At 34.6% G+C, this 18,210-nt stretch overlaps 1 protein-coding gene across 1 annotated transcript; it reads right to left on the bottom strand.

Annotated features, from left to right (window-relative positions):
* Positions 1-1,356: 1,356 nt before the first annotated feature.
* LOC113228421 (spaetzle-processing enzyme-like) lies at positions 1,357-17,879 on the bottom strand (the record flags this gene model as incomplete). The annotated part of the gene is made up of 7 exons (XM_026461720.1): positions 17,844-17,879; positions 16,711-17,344; positions 15,947-16,081; positions 13,807-13,975; positions 13,267-13,463; positions 8,303-8,674; positions 1,357-1,391 (listed from the first exon to the last, which is right to left on the bottom strand). Coding segments are annotated over exons 2-7 (1,335 nt in total), but the record flags the coding sequence as incomplete, so codon positions are not given.
* Between the last annotated feature and the right edge of the window lie 331 nt (positions 17,880-18,210).

The raw sequence follows: 18,210 nt of genomic DNA, 5'->3' as shown, positions 1-18,210 counted from the left end.
AATACTAATAGATTTCAAGTTTAATGGCTTACAAAATATAAAGTATCAAAATTGCAACATGGCGAAATTAGATATATTTCTGACTTTTTCGCGCAATGTTTAATCGGTTGGAAATTGACGTGCGACTTTAAATACATTGTGAAAAGTGATGTAAAACCTGCCATAAAAGTAATGCGCTCGCTAAATTTTAAATATTTATGTATAAAATATAAACTTAATAAAAATACAGTTATCGATTTTCGGTTTTAAATATTTATAGAAAGCTTAAATATACAAAATAACTCACAAAACAAACCATTTCCAAGAAGTTCTAGGCCTCTTCAAGCTAATTTCAACTTAGATTTACTTTTTAAAAGAAAAGAAGTTTTTCTCGGCTACTTCATAGTCATTCTTTAAAAATAAAAATGGCGATAAGAATTTAAAGCTTTTTTCAAAACACATTTTGTCTATAGCTTTATCTATAGAAAAACTTTGGAATACTAAAAGATTATTTATACTTGCTTTAGTGTAGTTGATCTTGTAGAAGAATATTCCTTCTATGAGGTTTTTATGATTGTCTACAAAACGCTATGTTTCTAAGCGATTTTTTCTTTTGACAGTATTACAAAACCTTTATAAAGTTATACTAATTTTAAGCTATACGCTCACTTTATAAACTAACTAATACTATACGAAAAAGTGAGCGTATTATGTAATAAAAAACTTTTCAAAACACTAGGTCAAAAAAACATTTGGAAAAAATCCAATTTGTTGCAAAAAAAACCTTATTCTGTATAATTATATGGAATGTGTTATAATATGACTAGAAAAGTGGATAAATTTCCTGTCATTTAAATATAAGGAATATTTTAATGACATACCTGACTTCTGATGGAAGAAATAAAATTTTCATTACAAAATTGAGGTTATCTTTTTACGCCAACCACATTTCACACAATGATTTCACTGTATTCTTTTGATAGACGGTACAATACACATACACAGCATTGAAGTACAGTAGTTTACGCGCTCATTTCAATTGTTTTTATCATTTCACAACACGGAATTACTTCACAATGTTTATTTATTTGTCAACAAACAAACGCCGGCCATGACCGGCCCGAGCGCGAATTACGACTATTGTATCCAGGGTTGCCAATTTGTAGGGAATTCTTCAAATTGTGGGAAGTTTCAACTAGATTGGGGATTTTGTGGGGATTGGCGCTATGTGAGGAAAATGTGGGGATTCTAACATTTTATCATTTTGTTTAATCTATCAATTAACTGCCTCCGTGGCCGAACGGTTACCATGCTGGAGTGCCACACAGAGGTCCCAGGTTCGATTGCCGGGCCGCCGGGAGAAATGTTTGTATGGCCTACATTTATTTCTCTCGTGAGTTTGAGTGTAATTTGTGGTTGTCTATGTGTGTGACCATGGCATCCGCGACACAAGGTTTCCCTAGTGCGGGGCTATGTTGAGTGTGTACGTTATTGTTATTATTATTATTATATAGTGATTTTTGGGGATTTTGAACAATTGGCATTGGCGACGCTGATTGATTTGGCTGACGAGTTGATGCGGTCCCGTGATGTAAAGACATCTTTCACCAGAGCGTCAGCTTGGTTGCTAGTCCTGTCGAGCTGTCGCGCCGCCGCATTCCGTGGCAGTTTCAAATTCGCCGCAGCGAAGATATGGAATGTTTTGCTGCCGCCACCACTCAGTAGTCTACAAACGGTGCACACGTTTAAAAGTAAATACAAACAATATCTTTTAGATATTCAAAAAAAAATACCGTAAAAGTTAACTTGTGCACTCACTGCCCTGTTTTCGACTTAATGCATTGGTGTGCGGCGGTCATCGTCATCATTGTTCTGCGTGCGGGGTGGGGCAAGTGCGAATTGCGTCTTTTCGTAGATATTTTCGGTTGTTTATTTTGTTCCTGAAAAATTTTACTGATTATTACTATTTGATATATGACACAATTCTTATTTAATTTTTATATTTCATAATTAACCGACTTCAAAAAAGGAGGAGGTTCTCAATTCGACTGTATGTTCTTTTTTTTTTGTTGGAAAGGAAGTACTTCCATAGTGGTCCCATTTCATTTTGAAGGAAATCATCCAGCTCAAAGGGTGGCTGTTCACGCATGAAGATTCAATTTTATAAATAGCGCCTAACTTTAATTTAGGAGCAATTACTTTTAGCAATTATTTAGTTGATTTTGCTATTTCATCAATTCAAGGCGTTTTTCCCTCGATATACTTTGAGTAGTGTCGTAGTGAGAACCTATTTTTATTATCTCCAGTATCAAGCCCTGTATAGTGGCGAACTAGGGGATATTTCAATGAAACTTAGCAAATAGATGTAATTCCACGTACTTTTGAGGTCGGTTTTTTTAGTACTCTGTACTGAGATTATTAATAAACAATTCATTAAACAATTACAATTATTTATGATAATCCGCAATCGTTAGACGTTTTAAATATCGGTACATACCTTTTTACGGCATAGGAGACTGCACGCTATTATGCGTGGTAAGTACCTACGATGCAGGACGAAACCTGTTTGCTTACAACGGAGCTGGACGGAGCTGCCACACTTTGTAGCTCGTAAGCCGGGGACCCCGCTCGCGCGCCTACCCGCTCGTCTTGCGTCGCCCACGTGACACAAATCTCGCAATCGATATCTTTTTGAACTAAATAAGTACCATTTTTGTTTGTTGTAAATAATAGACACTACATTGCAAACGCTAATCACTGCATATATGTATCAAATGAATTATTTAAGTATTATATAAATATAAGAGAACACACCATACTACATTACAGAAATATATACGTAATTTATTTTAGTTTAAACGCGACACACACATCCGGTACTCACTCGGTTTTAGGGTCCACTGGAAATCAGCGTCACAACCTTTTCCCGGCGGTGACATTAGCTGAGTGGATCCTATTACATACGCCACAGCCGCACACATGGCATCTATTTAGTACAACAATAGTGTTGACTAGCTTTGTGGTCTCTTAATTATTTATTACCAAGATTTTATTTTTAATTAATTTTATTTAATTTTTTTTTTGTTATTCTATTTTCTGTTTGTTTTAATTTAGTTTGTTTTTAAGTTTTAACTTAGTTCTGTTTTATTTTTATTTTTTTTTACTTTTTATTTATTACTGTGTATTATTGTGTTGTGGCGTTATGTAATAAATGGATTCTATTCTATTCTATTTCAAATTATTTTAATTCGTCGAAGAACTAAAATAATTTCTATTTTAATTTGTGAGATGCAAATTGCCAATGCATCCGAAGATAAACTTTTTCTTTTGACTAAAAAAAATTAAATACTTAATTTTTTTACTTAATTGTATAGTATAAATCCGTTAGAATAATTTATTCTTATTATTATTGACATTAAATTTACAACGATAACGCTAATTTTGTTTTATTGGATTATTTTAGTTTGTTGAAGAACTAAAATAATTTCGTTAACCACATAAAATTCTAATACAAAGAAGAAGAATACGTATGTGGTGTAAATTCAAAATGCACCCAAAACTAAAATTATTGAAAAAAATGGCGGGTTTTTGTAGTTACAGTTTTTTTACAAATTAATTTTTAATTTAAAGGATTTTTACGTTTTAAGTTTCTTAATCTTTGTTGCTTGTATAAGCTGATGGATCTATAGCCAATGCTCAATAAATAAATAAATAAATAATAATACTAAAATTATTTTTTTCGAATTTTCATTTTAATGACTTCAATTTCAACACTTTGGATTGAATTGTACTGTAATAAATTGAAAAATAGCAAAACATGAGCGAGTCTGAGTCTAGCGGTGATGAAAAACTGATTTGTTATAGTTCAATTGTTTTTCTTTCATCTACCATTTTCCTCGCTATAGTGAGGTGAAAAGTTGTGTGTTTCGCTTGGCTTGTTTTGCGTCTCGTGCCTTGAAACCCTCGTTACGCTCAGGATCCACTTTTTTTACCAATTTATATCAAATTGAGCCTATTAGCATTAAAAAATTATTATGCTTATTTAATAATAATATAAGTTATTTTTTCATACAAAATTAATAAAATTGACTATTTTTTTAAATAGTAATAGTTCCTCAGTTTCAGGATGACTTCATTGTATCGGAAGAATAAATTGGGACTGCAAAAGTTGGTTAAATTTAATAAAAGAAATGTTCATAGAAGTGGTTATAAGCCATTTAGAATAAATTTTCTTCTTGGCTTTTCGCGGTTATCGAGTAGCCACTTACAAGGTTTTCGACTTGTTTTTACAACGGGGAAATTAGGAACGTGAAAAAGAGAAAGAGTGAAAAAAGGATCAGACGAGAAACAATGAGATATAAGTAAACAATTATAGTATAAATATAGAATTATTTGTAAAATACAAACAACCTCGCAGGACTATATGTATTACTGACATCATAAACAAAAACCTCTGTTCCACGACTTTTTACAAAATATAATAAATTTATATATTATTTTTTTTAAGTTTTTGTAGTACTATTAAAATATACACTTCAGATCTATATTTGATAGTAATCTAGTAAGTTCAAACGTGCAAGAAGGTCCAGGACGACCACTAAGTGCGCTCCTGCGTTTTGCATGGAGTAGGTAATCGTCTAATCACCGTTTGAAGCATAGCTCACCTCTCTAATAAAAAAATTTCAAATTCACTTCATCACCACAAAACAGAATTGAAAACGTGTTCCTTTATATTAATTTAACATAAAAAATCACAAGGAAAAGAAATTAAATATTTTTTGTGTAGTTTATATAGATTATTCAGGTTTTTTTGCAAATGCTTTCTAGACCGCATCAATGCCCCCAATTGCTTCCGAGGCATCTACCCTAGAATCCTGAGCGTAGCGCAGGTTTCAAGACACGAGACCCAAAACAACTTTGCTGCCGAGTGAAACACACAAGTTTTACCTCACTATAGCGAGGAAAATGGTAGATGAAAGAAAAACAGTTGAACTATAACAAATCAGGTTTAATAAACAAAATTAGTTATCGTTATCAATTTAATGTCAACAATAATAAGAATAAAATATACCAACGGATTTATATTAGCTAAATAAAGTACGACAAATCGTGTAGTTGAACGTGTCATTATGTTTTTTTTTCATCGAAAAAAAAATTAGGTGCACCGCAGTCCATCGTCAAGTGCGAATTTCAAAAACCAATTTCCACTCTAGCATCGAAAAAACGCTTTTGCACCCAGGTTTACAATGAGAAAGAAAGCCTTTACGAGCTAGTGAGGTGAAAAAGTTGTTGTTTATGTTCTTACAATCATAATCCTGGTTGTTAGTATTTTACAAATATTCCTGTATAGGAGAAATACAGAGAGATATATAGCGATAAAAATTGATGAAATGCTTCCTACTTACTATTTACTTGATACATTCAAATTATCCAAAGATTTCCATAGACATCGTTCAATGAAACCCAAAAATTTTACATTACCACACCAATGATAATGTGGAACCATCGACAAAGACATGCCAATAAAAAAAGGATCGCTTCAGCACGAATAACCATTTGAGAGATTAGACCTATTGAACGGAAACAATCTTGTATTTCCGCCTGACTTAATTCACGATTCGATATGTCAAGCTGAAAATGTTTCGGTACTCTGAAGCATTGTTAAAAAACATTTCATATTAGATTTTACAGTCTCATATTAAGCACTTTATTAAATCGCTCGTTGTTATCATATAGATCACTTCCAGAAAAGAGCGCTAAAGAAGTTAATATCGTCATCTCGTCAATTAATATCTCCATAAAAATCCCTTATCATATAATCCCTGAATCTTCAAATAGTTGAGTTGATAACCTAATTATGTAGATATAACCTCTTAAGGACCCGTGTACCTACTTCCAAATATATATAATAACATGTAAAGTGATTCAGACCGCGATAATATGAATCCTTTGTACATAGGTATATACTAATGAAAAATTCAAATTAGTGCTATATTATATTCTAGATGACCATAGGATATCTAGACAAAATACAAAATACTTAAAATAATCCGGTTACGTTTTTCATACAAAACTAAGGAAACACTTGCTTGGGCCGGAATTATCTGTATTTACTAGTACATTTTAGTGTATGTTGGGAACTTAGCAGTTATCCCTTTGTAGTTTGCTGGGTCTTAAGATACATAGACATGTTTGATATGGGCTCAGGAGCACAACAATTAACATTTAAATTCAACTTTATGCCGTTTACGATAAGAACGGTCCATACCGTCAAGCTTTATATTTATACTTCACCGTATACATAGTTTTTCCTAGCTTAGAACTATTGTAATAACTACGTACAGTCAGCGACACTGCCTTTACACTTGAAACCATTTTTATGGGAAGTGATCTAAGGACCTTTGCGTGGCTTAGGAGCAGAAATTATTTTTATTGTAATAGGTAGATAAGGACTTTTTCTTCTTAACGTGCCTATCCAACTAGTGAAGGTTGGCAGTCATCTCAGCATATTTGTCTTTATTTCTGGCGAGGCTGAACAGTTGGTCGTCACTCGCTATCCCTGTCCAGATAAGGTCGTTAAACAAAATATGAAATAATACACGAGTTTATGAATTAGAATTTAAGTAGTTATTATTTTACCAATACAAGTTTATTATCAACGTGCAATAATTAAGTCATAACTGTAACACACATACACATGTAAATAAATTATTAAATTCAGAAACAATTTAGTTGTTAACAGTACTTAATGCAAATAGACTAGATATCTGACAAAAAATGTTGATCTAAAATGTATTAAAATCGGGGGCACACACCACAACAAATATAACAAACCGGGGGCATAACGAACGGACCCTACATTTTATATGTATATATTTATTATCAAGTTAAATAAAAAAGCGCGCATAGAAGATAAGTTGTAACTTTGTTTTTTTTCATGGTACCAAATAAATAATACACCCGGGCTTAGGGCGGCCAGATTTTAGGGGTCAATCGTGACAAAAAATTCGCTGATGATAACAAGAAATAACTCCAAGTAACTAAATATTTTAAAGGCTCACGCACAGTATGGCGGGCCGCACTGCACCGCATCGTATAACAATAATCTTCCTAAATCACTTTCGTACATTTTATTTATTAAATATACATATGTCTACCAGTAGGTATATGAGTACTGAGAAGAGGCGGCTAGTATTGACATGGCCTGGGGCCTAGGGTGGCCAAGACTGCAAATCCGCCACTGACTGTTAGTAAAAGGCGCGTATGCCCCAAACCAAATTTTACAGGAGAGGGATTTCACGTTATTACTTAAATTATTTTGTTATTTCAATGGCTACGACTTATAAGTAAGCATAAAATTATATTGTCTTTTGTCGTAAGCATTAATTTTGTTTTTTGTTTTTACTCTTTATTTATTTATTTATTTAGGGACTTTGATCGTTACTGAACATGTCAGTCCCATTAGAAAAACAACACCTCAAAAAAGCAGTCAATAAAATCCTGACAGATAAATAAAAATACTACCTAACCAAACATGTACCTGTACAAAATCTCCGCAGCGCTACACGTTGGCTCCGACAAAACAGATTGAAACCACACAACATTAAATGTACGGAAACCGCGTCCTGATAGGCTCCGTCCGAACACACTCCATGAGCAAATGATGTACATCCTCAGGAATCCCACACACTTCGCAATTCCCATTCCCATTCATCCTTCGCATCAAATACAAAAACTTTTTTAATGGAACGTGTCCGGATCGAAGCCAATGCGCGCTAACCCCTGCTTAACTTAACATGGTCAAACCAAGGGACACAAGGAGGCTCACTCTGCATGGTTTTGTACCAGATTCCTTTGATTTAGCCACTAAATTACCGAAATGGATACTCATAATCAAATACTAGGTACGCGTAATTGCACTTTCCCGGACGATAAATTGACAAGTGCCACACGTGCCTATAATTTCACCAGCACCTTTACCCTTCAAAACCGGAACGCAGTAACGTGAGTATTACTGCTTGGCGGCCAGGACGAACTCTTTCATAGGAAGCGTACTGCTACTAAAGACTAACTTCTTTAAGTGATTAAAATTATTATTATAATGATGATGTAAGTAAATTATTAGACAACATTTGAATTACCTAGAGGTAATTAAGGTAAGTAAACTAAAATAAGCTGTGAACTGTATGTTTTTTGGAGATCGCAATAATTTACCAGTATTTATAAATCAGGGAAATTTATTTCAAGTTGTTTTGTATAATTTATTAGTAAGACGAAAGTAATTGTTATTTTTACTCAGGAAATTAATATCTAACATTTTGATTAATCCAGTCTATATAATGATACACGTTAGTATAAAGTGAGGGTACATTGGTACCGCATGGCGAGTCTGCTCTCTTGCCACTGACTACGCCAGAAATGTAATACTGTCCCTCGTAAAGCATCATGAGTGGACCTCCCGAATCTCCTTTACAAGTGTCTTCGCCACTGTGACCGGCAGCGCACAAGTGTTTCTGTGTCAAATGTGGGTAGGACTCTGCGCATTGTCGTTGAGGTACTAAGTTGACAACTGTCGATTGTTTCACCGGGGAGCTGACAGTGCCATTTCGACCCCAACCGGCTACTGCTAAACGTAAGTCGGAGTATTGAGGATTGTCCACGTTGATCGGTGGTAAGCAAATAGGACGAATATATTCTGAAAAAACAAGTCATGTAAGTAAGGTCTACCTTGTCATATAGGTAGTTAAATTTTAAATATTATTAAGTAGATACCAACTTAATGTCTACTAGCATCTCAAAGAAGTAGTTGGGCATTTCTCCTAGAAGGGTTAAATTCTCTGACTTCGGTGGAAGATTTTTTTTCTTAATTTCAATAAAAAGAACTCAAACTTACATAGGACGCCGTTAATTGAGCAACTAGATTTGATATCTACCGAATTCAGCTACCAACGAAATCAGAATAATTTAGCAAAAGGCACAATTTTTGTATAAAATATTATGAAAAAGGCAATAAAAACATTCAACAATCTACACAAACATTTACTAATATGACTAACTATTAAATCAAGCTTTAAAAACTGAAATTTATTCATGAACAGATCAGAACAACGCAAACAAATTTCAACTTATGACTATTAATTTAAATTAGTTTTCAGTTTGGCTGATCAACCTTTTTACAATCACGTAAAGTACTTCCGTATCTCTTTTAAAAAAAAATTTAGAACACAATCTGTAGCTACAAAAGCAATAAAATTTTTGGAACTTGCACGATTTACACTTTTCATTACTTTTTATACATGACGGGATAATTCATGCAACTTCAAAATGATTCCTTCCACTTTTTTTTCGCATACCTCTGTCTACATTTTTCATTAAACCTTTCATATATAATTGGATCGCTTTTTATCTTTGCTTTTCTAGCATGTTCCTTCGTCTTCTTGATTTCAAATTTTTCTTGTAGTTTTGATTTTCCTTATTAATTTTCTCCGGGAAGGAAGTAGTAATATAAAATTGTGAAAATCAATAATATTAACTAAACATTTATATAAAAAAACGTACAAAATTCTTGCTTTTCGAACAAATTTTTCTTCGACGGTAGTTTTTTCCGCCTTCGGTAGAAGCTTTTCTGAATTCGGTGGCATAAAATCCACCGAAACCAAGGCCACGGGATTCAGAAAATATAAATGTTTTTGAAATTACTCGTAAACGACAATACTTGTAAAACCAATAAATTGTTATTATATTCTAGTTGTTATAACACATATTATAAAAAATATTACAACCATAAAATTTAGTTTTTGAAACATCCTATACACCGAATTCAAAAATCAACCAGGACTAAATCCACCGAATTAGATATTTACAAGCAAAAAGTCCTAAAATCGGCAACAAATCATCCACCTGTTCACTCTAGCCGCAGGGCCGTGATGAATGAATAATACGAACGAATTGCGAAGCTTCTAAAATATTTCACTTGTGACGTGTAGCGTGATTAGTAACGACCACCGAATTCTCGCGTAAGCCTGGGACACACAGCATTCTTGGTATTGTGATAAAACTATTGTCTAGTTTATTTTGAAATTCAGATTGTAAGTACTATCATCTAATTTATTATACGTGAGCTAAAGTCTAATATTCATATACAGTTTCAATTTTGAGAAAAATGACACTTTGTGTTGGATTCTGCATTCGGGACACTTTGTCAGGTTTTAGGCATTTCGGATTTTTTTCCACTAGGTCCAAAAGGTTTATTGGGAAGATTTTGTGCTCTCCAGTTAGCTTTCGACCTATATTATACATTTATTTTTTGTAGATCTTTGTTTAGATAAATAAGTGGAGCTAGTGCATGGACACAGAAAATTTTGAGAAATTAGCTTTGGAGAAATACCCACTTACAAATCGATAGTTACCTTTATTTTACTGGTATTAAACTAGATTGCACCAAATTATGTTTCATTGACTTCGGCTCCGCGGAACGGAATGAAAGTGAAGTTTTGTAACGAAATAACATACGATACCAGTCAAAAAGAGGTCGTGCGTCTTCGGCAGACTACGCGAGAATCGTCTGGAAGACAACTGAACTTGGGCCTCAAGTCTGCTAATTTTAAATCACCGCAACTGTGTGTGACCTGCCTGACCAAACGTACAAAATCACATAGTGTGTGTAACGTTGTACGTTTGGTCAGGGCTCTGTCACTCGCTCAAGGTTGCGCGATAAGTGCCTACCGCTGAGTGCGTCGACGCCGGCGCAAACTCTCAGAGAGTGTCGCACACACATCTGAATGGTCGTACGGTATGTTTCGTAAAAAAATCGTTGCAATGTCGAAATAGCGTCATTATTGTTCGGTGGATGAGTGTAGAAGTGTACTGACAATAAATTATCATTGTTTTCGTTACCGAAAGAAAGGTAAGTGTTAATCTTGTTTACTATTAATCTCTTTATTTTTGATTCTTTGTGCCATCAATTCCTAAGAAGTTTAGTTGGTTGGTTGTGATCAACGAATTATGCGATTATTAAATATTTAAAATCATGCCTAATGCAAGAAATTACATAACTTATTTTCAATTATTTTATGTAAGCGAGATTACTAGACAAGCTACAATGAATTACAACAACAGAGAATTTAGAGAAGGGAAAAAATGTATATATCATTTTAAAACTTAAACACATTTAAATAATAAATCATCATCATCGGTATCCATTAGTCGCCCCACTGCTAGGTACGGGTCTCCTCTAAGGAAAGAGTTTATAGGCTGTACTCCGCCATGTTACCCAATGCGGTTTGGGGACTTAGGGACAAAGGCTCTGAACCTTCTTCGATCTTGTTTCATCAACATATTTTCCTTAATCGTTAGCGAAAGGTTACTACTGAATTTCGACAAATGTGTACATAACTTAAAAAAGTTATAGGTACAACATGCCGCGTAGACATTCGAGCCGTCAACTTCTAAATTGAGAGGTAATTCGTTAACCCATCGCTTTACTGTTATATAATTTCAAATTACTGTATTGTATTAATATTATAATAATTACCTAATATTAAATAAATAATTGTAATTTCAAAGTCTGACAACTTTTTCATTTACATTACAACCCTAGCGCGTTCGATTCCGCACGACTGTGTGTACGTATGACATCTGTATCAAGTGTCTCAAGAACCTTGAGACTCCGAGTTTTTCTGTTTTGTAGTATCTGGTTGACACAGGAATTACACACATAGTGTACTGCTGTGTCTACCGTTCGCACAGTGGAGATCAGGAGGCAACCAAGTTGTTCCAACATCTGAGTGAAACGTCTGATGAGGCTCAGCTTAGATACCCAGAGTCGCAACTAGTCATTCTGGGGGACTTTGATGCTCACCATCAAGAATGGTTGTTCCCGTACTAGATGACCGAACACGCTGGGAGAGAGACGTGTAAACTTGCGTTAACGCTAAGCCTTTCCCAGCTTGTCAGTGGTGACACCAGGATCCCTGACGTTGAGTCTCATATAGCTAATTGCTTGGACCTTCTGTTAACTACTGATCCAGACCGATACTCCGTTGTTGTGGACGCCCCACTGGGTACTTCCGACCAATGTCTGGTGGAAACTGTATCCGTACAATCCCCACCCGATCAGGGCCCTTGTGGTATGAGACGGGTGTGGCGATACAGGTTAGCAGATTGGGATCAAATGCGCCATTTTTTTGCGTCTTATCCCTGGCAGGCGTGCTTTATTTCAGTAGACTCGTCGAACTGTGCTGATGCTGTAGTTGAGGTTTTGTGTTTGAGTATGGAGTATTATTACCATACTCTGATGTACCCAATGGACGCCAAACTCGTCCATGGTTTAACGCTGACTGTAGCTGTACTGAAGCACAAAAACAGTCCGCGTACTAAACTTGGGCAGATGCGCGACTGCGCAAAGCTCCGAGTACTCAGAACTTTAAGAAAGATTTTAATAAAAAAAAAGTGCAAAAATGTGCTATGTAGCGTCGAACATGGTCGAACTTACATATCGACGATTTGATTTGTTGTGGTGACCTGGTTTTTATAAAAACGATTAATTTATTCGATAATACAAACAAAATACATAACACAAAAATGTTAACAGTAAAGAAAAATCGCATATTTGGCAATATTTTAATATCAGTGCTGTTTGTTTGTTTTGCCGAATGCAAAATTTGCAAGAGATTATAGTAAAAAACTGCCCTCTGAAGCTGGTACCGCCTATGAAAATGAATAGAACCAACTTTTACCACTTAATGCAGAAAAACTGGTCTTATACTGGTCTATAATTTGCCTTTTGAAACTTGAGTGCTAAATTTACAGATAATGTTATCTTACTTCATAGTTCTTTCAGTTGCAAGTAATAAACAGATTATCACCGATCCTGTAGTTGCTGTTTACCCTGTTACTATCATCTTTAATCAATAAATAAATTTATTTGGCGTGACGATTATGAATTTTTCTCAGTTTTTAAAATCCGGTATCCGGCCGGATTCCTTTCTACTATCCGGAACTGTCATTAGTAAAAATAGGATTACCGGATACTTACCGGATATCCCTTTCATCTCTACTAACTACTATCATAGATGTAATATAACCTTAGTGGAGTCTCAATGGAATTACAATGACCAGCGGTTTCAAGACAATTAGCAGAATTGGGACCCAGATTTTTGGCTAGTATCGTTTTGTGTAATGTAAATGTCGTGACATAAATTTCATTATTCTATTACATTATTGTACTATTTCAGTTACAAAACTTTTAGGTATTTCATAGCTAACATAAATACATTCAAAACTTACCCGTGTAAGGTGCGTTGCCACGAAGTTTAATCAATGCAATATCGTTTTGTAGCCTGACACTATCGTACTGCGGATATACAATGATATTTTCAGCCTCCATGACTACGTTGTCTATACATTTACGGCCTTCACCCGGAACGTTCACGCAATCTCTAGGGAACGTACGCTTGTCATACTCGGCTAAGTTGATGTCAATACTGTAATTACGTCAATGACACAATGTAAATAAATATATCACGAGTAATCATATTTTAACGACGAGTGAATTAGTTATGACGGAATTAATTATGATCCGACAATTGTAGTCAGATGGAAATTACACACTAAATATCTTCAAATTTCTCCTGCCCTAAAATTGTATATTGCCTAAGTACTGAAGTAGAAATAAGTGAAAATACAGTAAAAATGTAATAAATTCTTAAGTATTTTTTTATATGAATGATCGTTTAGGGCAGATTTCGACCGCGCAGGTAATTGCGGTTAGCTTAGGTCACAATACGTGACCAAAGCTCTTATATTATAGTCTGCAATTGAACTCACTTGCTAACTCTGGCATTTTCTTCATCTATACAGTGAGCAGCAGTTAATACATAACGGGCACTGATCAAAGAACCTCCACAGTTGAACGATGCTTTCTTTGTACCGTAGTCGAAGGTTGTTTTTAGGAATACCGTCCAAGGGAATTGTGTTAGGCTTGTTTCTTTTCCACCTGGAAAAAAAAATTATTAACTAACTGTCGGACTAGATTTATGGCTGGACAGTTCTTGAATTTCGTGTATTTGCAATACAAGTATATAATTTGTGTTCGTATTTCAATTATTACCTAAAATGTATGTAAGGGCGCGTAAAGATGCGCGAAGAGACGTATTTAACTGCACGCATGCAGTGCGCGTGCAGCGCTTTTTCTCGATCTGTATGTACCATAACCGACTTCAAACAAAGTACTCCTCCTTTTGTTCTTAACTGTATTTTTTTTTGTGTGTATCACATTTGTGAACGGATTTCAATGATTATTTTTTTGCTGGAAAGGACCCCCTTTTCAACAAAATAATAATAAAGTGACCACTAGTGCTTTTATTTGAATTCGAAGAAAATATTCCACAAATTAGGGGATCTGGTTTATTAGATTACACCCACTTTCCATATCGATTTCAATAAAACTTGGCAAATAGATAGAAGAAATGTTTTCTTCAACAACAATAGATGAAAACTTTTGAGGTGGGTTTGTTCTTAATTGATAACATAAAATGTAAAATTTAACCACTGTGCGTGATTTAAATAAGAATTGTATAAAATTTTCGCATGCCAAGTTTTGGTGAAATGTACGATCTAATAATAATATACTATAACACCATTGTAAACTACATTTTTCAGCGAATAAATATCTTGTATTCTTGTATTCATAATCATTGTTTTTTCACGTATCTCAGTGGATAATTTATTCTCTAATTGATATTCCAAATACTCTCGTGGTGTCCGGTTACTTGTAGTTTGTATATTTTAAATAGATGAGGCACAAACTATATTTTGTATAGTCAACACATCTCATATATACTATGGGTATAAATATATCCACCCAAGCAGCACACTTTATACACCTCAAAACTATTATATCTATAAACAGTCTTATTACGGTATAGGTTTAGATAATAGTTCTCTATAAATGGTTTTAGAAAAAAGAAGTTGGTCTTATAGACTTATTTCACTCAAGTCAATATTTTAAAATCTTAATACCAAACAACTTAATTAAGTGTGATCTCTCTTAAGACTTACTCTTATAGTCCTTATTTTAAGTTCATCTGTAGATCAACTGATTATTTTTAGTAAAATTGTTCTATACATATCCAGTAAAGTCCATCAGTACTCTAAAAACTAGTGTTATTTAGTTTATTCTAGATATATTTCATTTATAGACTTTCTGTGGTGTATGCTTATTGACAAACACGTTATAGCGCGTCTTCAGTAGATTTTATTTAAAAAAATACTATAATTAGGGTTTTTACTCTATTGGACGTTGTAAGAGTTCATGCAAAATGGATAAAGTAAAGAATATTAAAAGGTCTGGTAAAGATGGTGAACCTTGGATACTATGTCACATTATTATTTCATACATTAGTCGGTAAATCGCGCGCGAGCCGGGCGACTGTTTGTTGACAAATAAATAAACATTCTGAAGTTCCGTGTTCTGAAGTGATAAAAACACTTAAAATCAGTGCGTAAACTACTGTACTTCAATGTTGTGTATGTGTATTGTGTCGTCTATCAATGGAATACAGTGAAATCATTGTGTGAAATGTGGTTGGCGTGAAGAAATAACCTCAATTTTGTAATGAAAATGTTATTTCTTCCAACATAAGTTAGATATGTCATTGAAATATAACTTATCTAATAGGGAATTTATCCACCTTTCTAGTCATATATAACACATTCCATATAATTTATATTATATATAATAAATATTATATATTATTATATTTCGTATTTTAAACACATATAAGAAAGTTGTAATAAATATTTTAAAGTAAGACAAACCATGACTGCGGTAGTTGTTAGAAAACCAAAGTTAAAAGTAAGCAACGATATATACGAGGGCGTACGGAAATACCTGTGTCCCTAGTATCACATTAGGAGGCACGTGTGTTTGTTTGTGGTGTTTTGTCTTATTGAAAAAAGATTTTACCAGCGATGCGGTTGTCCAAAGTAATATCTGGTACAGAAGTATCAGTGTCACGTGTATAGCGACCAGGATATGATGAATATGGAGGTGCCCATTGATTGAAGTTTGGTGGTCTGTTCATATAACCGTTTTGTGCACCTAAAAAAGCATATTTCGTTAATTATAAATAATAAGATATATTGCAGACATTTAATCAATTTCATTAAATGAAATAAATATAAACCATTTTCTTGCAATAATTGCAAATAATAGGAATTAGCTTTCATTGCCTGTCTAAAAACATAACAATACAACAATTAATAGTGTCGATTAATAATTTTCTTAGGATAATATGTTCTGGTATGTAATGGTAAAGACAAGTCCCAGGACTGGGACATTTAGGACCTGTGTACAGGCACGACAGATACGTGCTGCTATAATTGGTAATCATGCTGAAAGTTGCTGGGAAAAGACTTGGTAACATTGCATCAGAAAGTGTAGGGTATTGCTACTGCAGCTGATTGTCTGACACTCAAAAGACAAGAAGAAATTTCACATCCGACCTTCATTAAAAAAAAGTACCTCTCAGAACTTTTTTTTCTCATAGCCTGGTTCCAGGGAAACCTTGTATCGTGCCATGGACGACACAAGGTACGGTACGGTAACGGTACGGTAACGGGCCATGGACACACACATAGACAACCACAAATTACACCTAAACTCACGAGAGAAATAAATGTACTCAAACAACATGTTAATTGTTACTATTTGTAGAAAAACCAACTTACCAAAGTTTCTATCATTTGTAGCCTCACGACCGCAACAACCTGTCTGTGGCGAAGGAAGGACGCTCGTCAGACTGGAACATTGATCAACACCTACTCCACCGTTATTGTTTAATTGGTTTCCATAAATATTGCCACTTGGTCGTGCATAGTTAGGATAATTGCCATTTGGAACATTATAATTAGGATTAGGATTATAGTCGGTATTTAAACCGTGGTTGAAATTCGGACGATTGTCATAATTGGGTTCATGGATATTTGGCCTATTGATACCATAATTACCATTGGTGTTGAAGTTAGGATTATTAATAGGGGGCTTGATTAAAGAAGAATGTGAGTTAGGATGGCCACCAGGGTGGTTATAATTGCGGTTAAAGTTTGGGCGTTCATAGTTGTGAGGTCTGGTAGGTCTATAAACACCATTGGGCATTTGATTATAAGGGCTATGTGACCAACTTTGTCGTTCGTATTCATCACTGTTATCAAAATCGTCTTCATCGTCGTCGTCATCTGAAGGACTGTGTTCTATGTCTTCTTCATGGCTGTTTAGTCTGCCACCCTTTTTGTCGACTTTGTCGGGGAGATTTGAGATTTCTAGATTTTCATTTTCCCATTCTGCTCGGTCGGGACAACAAATCTGTAAGAAATGGTTTCGATAGTACGAAGTATTCGTTTTTTTATAATATCAAATGACGGGACGAAAAAGTCGTGTGCCTGTTGGTAAGCTACACGCCTGTCCGTAACAGTAGCTGTGCCACTCAAAGCTTTAAACCGCAACGGGACTGCCACTGCGCCCGTTACCCTGACAAATAAATTGACAAGTCCCATGTGCCTGTAATTGCACTAGCACCCTTCAAAGCCAGAACACAGTAATGCTGACATTACTGTTTGGCGGAAGAAATATGTAACAAGTAGGTAAGGTGGCAGTACTTCCCTGGACAAACTCTTTTACAAGGAGCTCTACTGCTACTAAATCAGTGTTTCTATGGAATGAGCTTATGCCTTTCCAGTGCTATTGGTTCTTATAAATTTTATTTGAAACCAACCTGCTTCCAGTACTAAATAAAGTACAATTTGGTGCACTGTGTTAATAAAATTAGCTTTGTCCAAAATTTCATAAAGAAAATATGACTTACAAAGTCTCCTTGAGATTTGAAAACGATAAATTCTTCAGGTGCTTGACAGGAATGTTTTTGGACCCATCTTCGCTGTTCTTGCTTTGTCATTTCGCTGTATACCGAACAGGTGTCCGTTTGCACGCATCTTTTACAATTTTCTATAAAATGCAATGGCGTATATTAGCTGTAGCGTGATTAGTGACCATAGGTCACATTTTCATTCCCTATAAGAGGTTTAACGTCTAAAGACTATTAAATCATGTTCTGACTATCACTTTCCCGCAGCATTTATTACATTTTTGATACATTATTTTGCTATGGCTACGTGACATAAAACTATAGATTTATTCCACCAAATCAAACGAAATGAATTTTTTTTGGCTAT

This window comes from Hyposmocoma kahamanoa, unplaced genomic scaffold (genome assembly GCF_003589595.1).
Source record: "Hyposmocoma kahamanoa isolate Upper Pololo Valley unplaced genomic scaffold, ASM358959v1 232, whole genome shotgun sequence".
In the NCBI taxonomy this organism is placed as follows: domain Eukaryota; kingdom Metazoa; phylum Arthropoda; class Insecta; order Lepidoptera; family Cosmopterigidae; genus Hyposmocoma; species Hyposmocoma kahamanoa.
The sequence above is the reverse complement of the archived record's forward strand: the minus strand, read 5'-3'. Positions and strand labels throughout refer to the sequence as shown.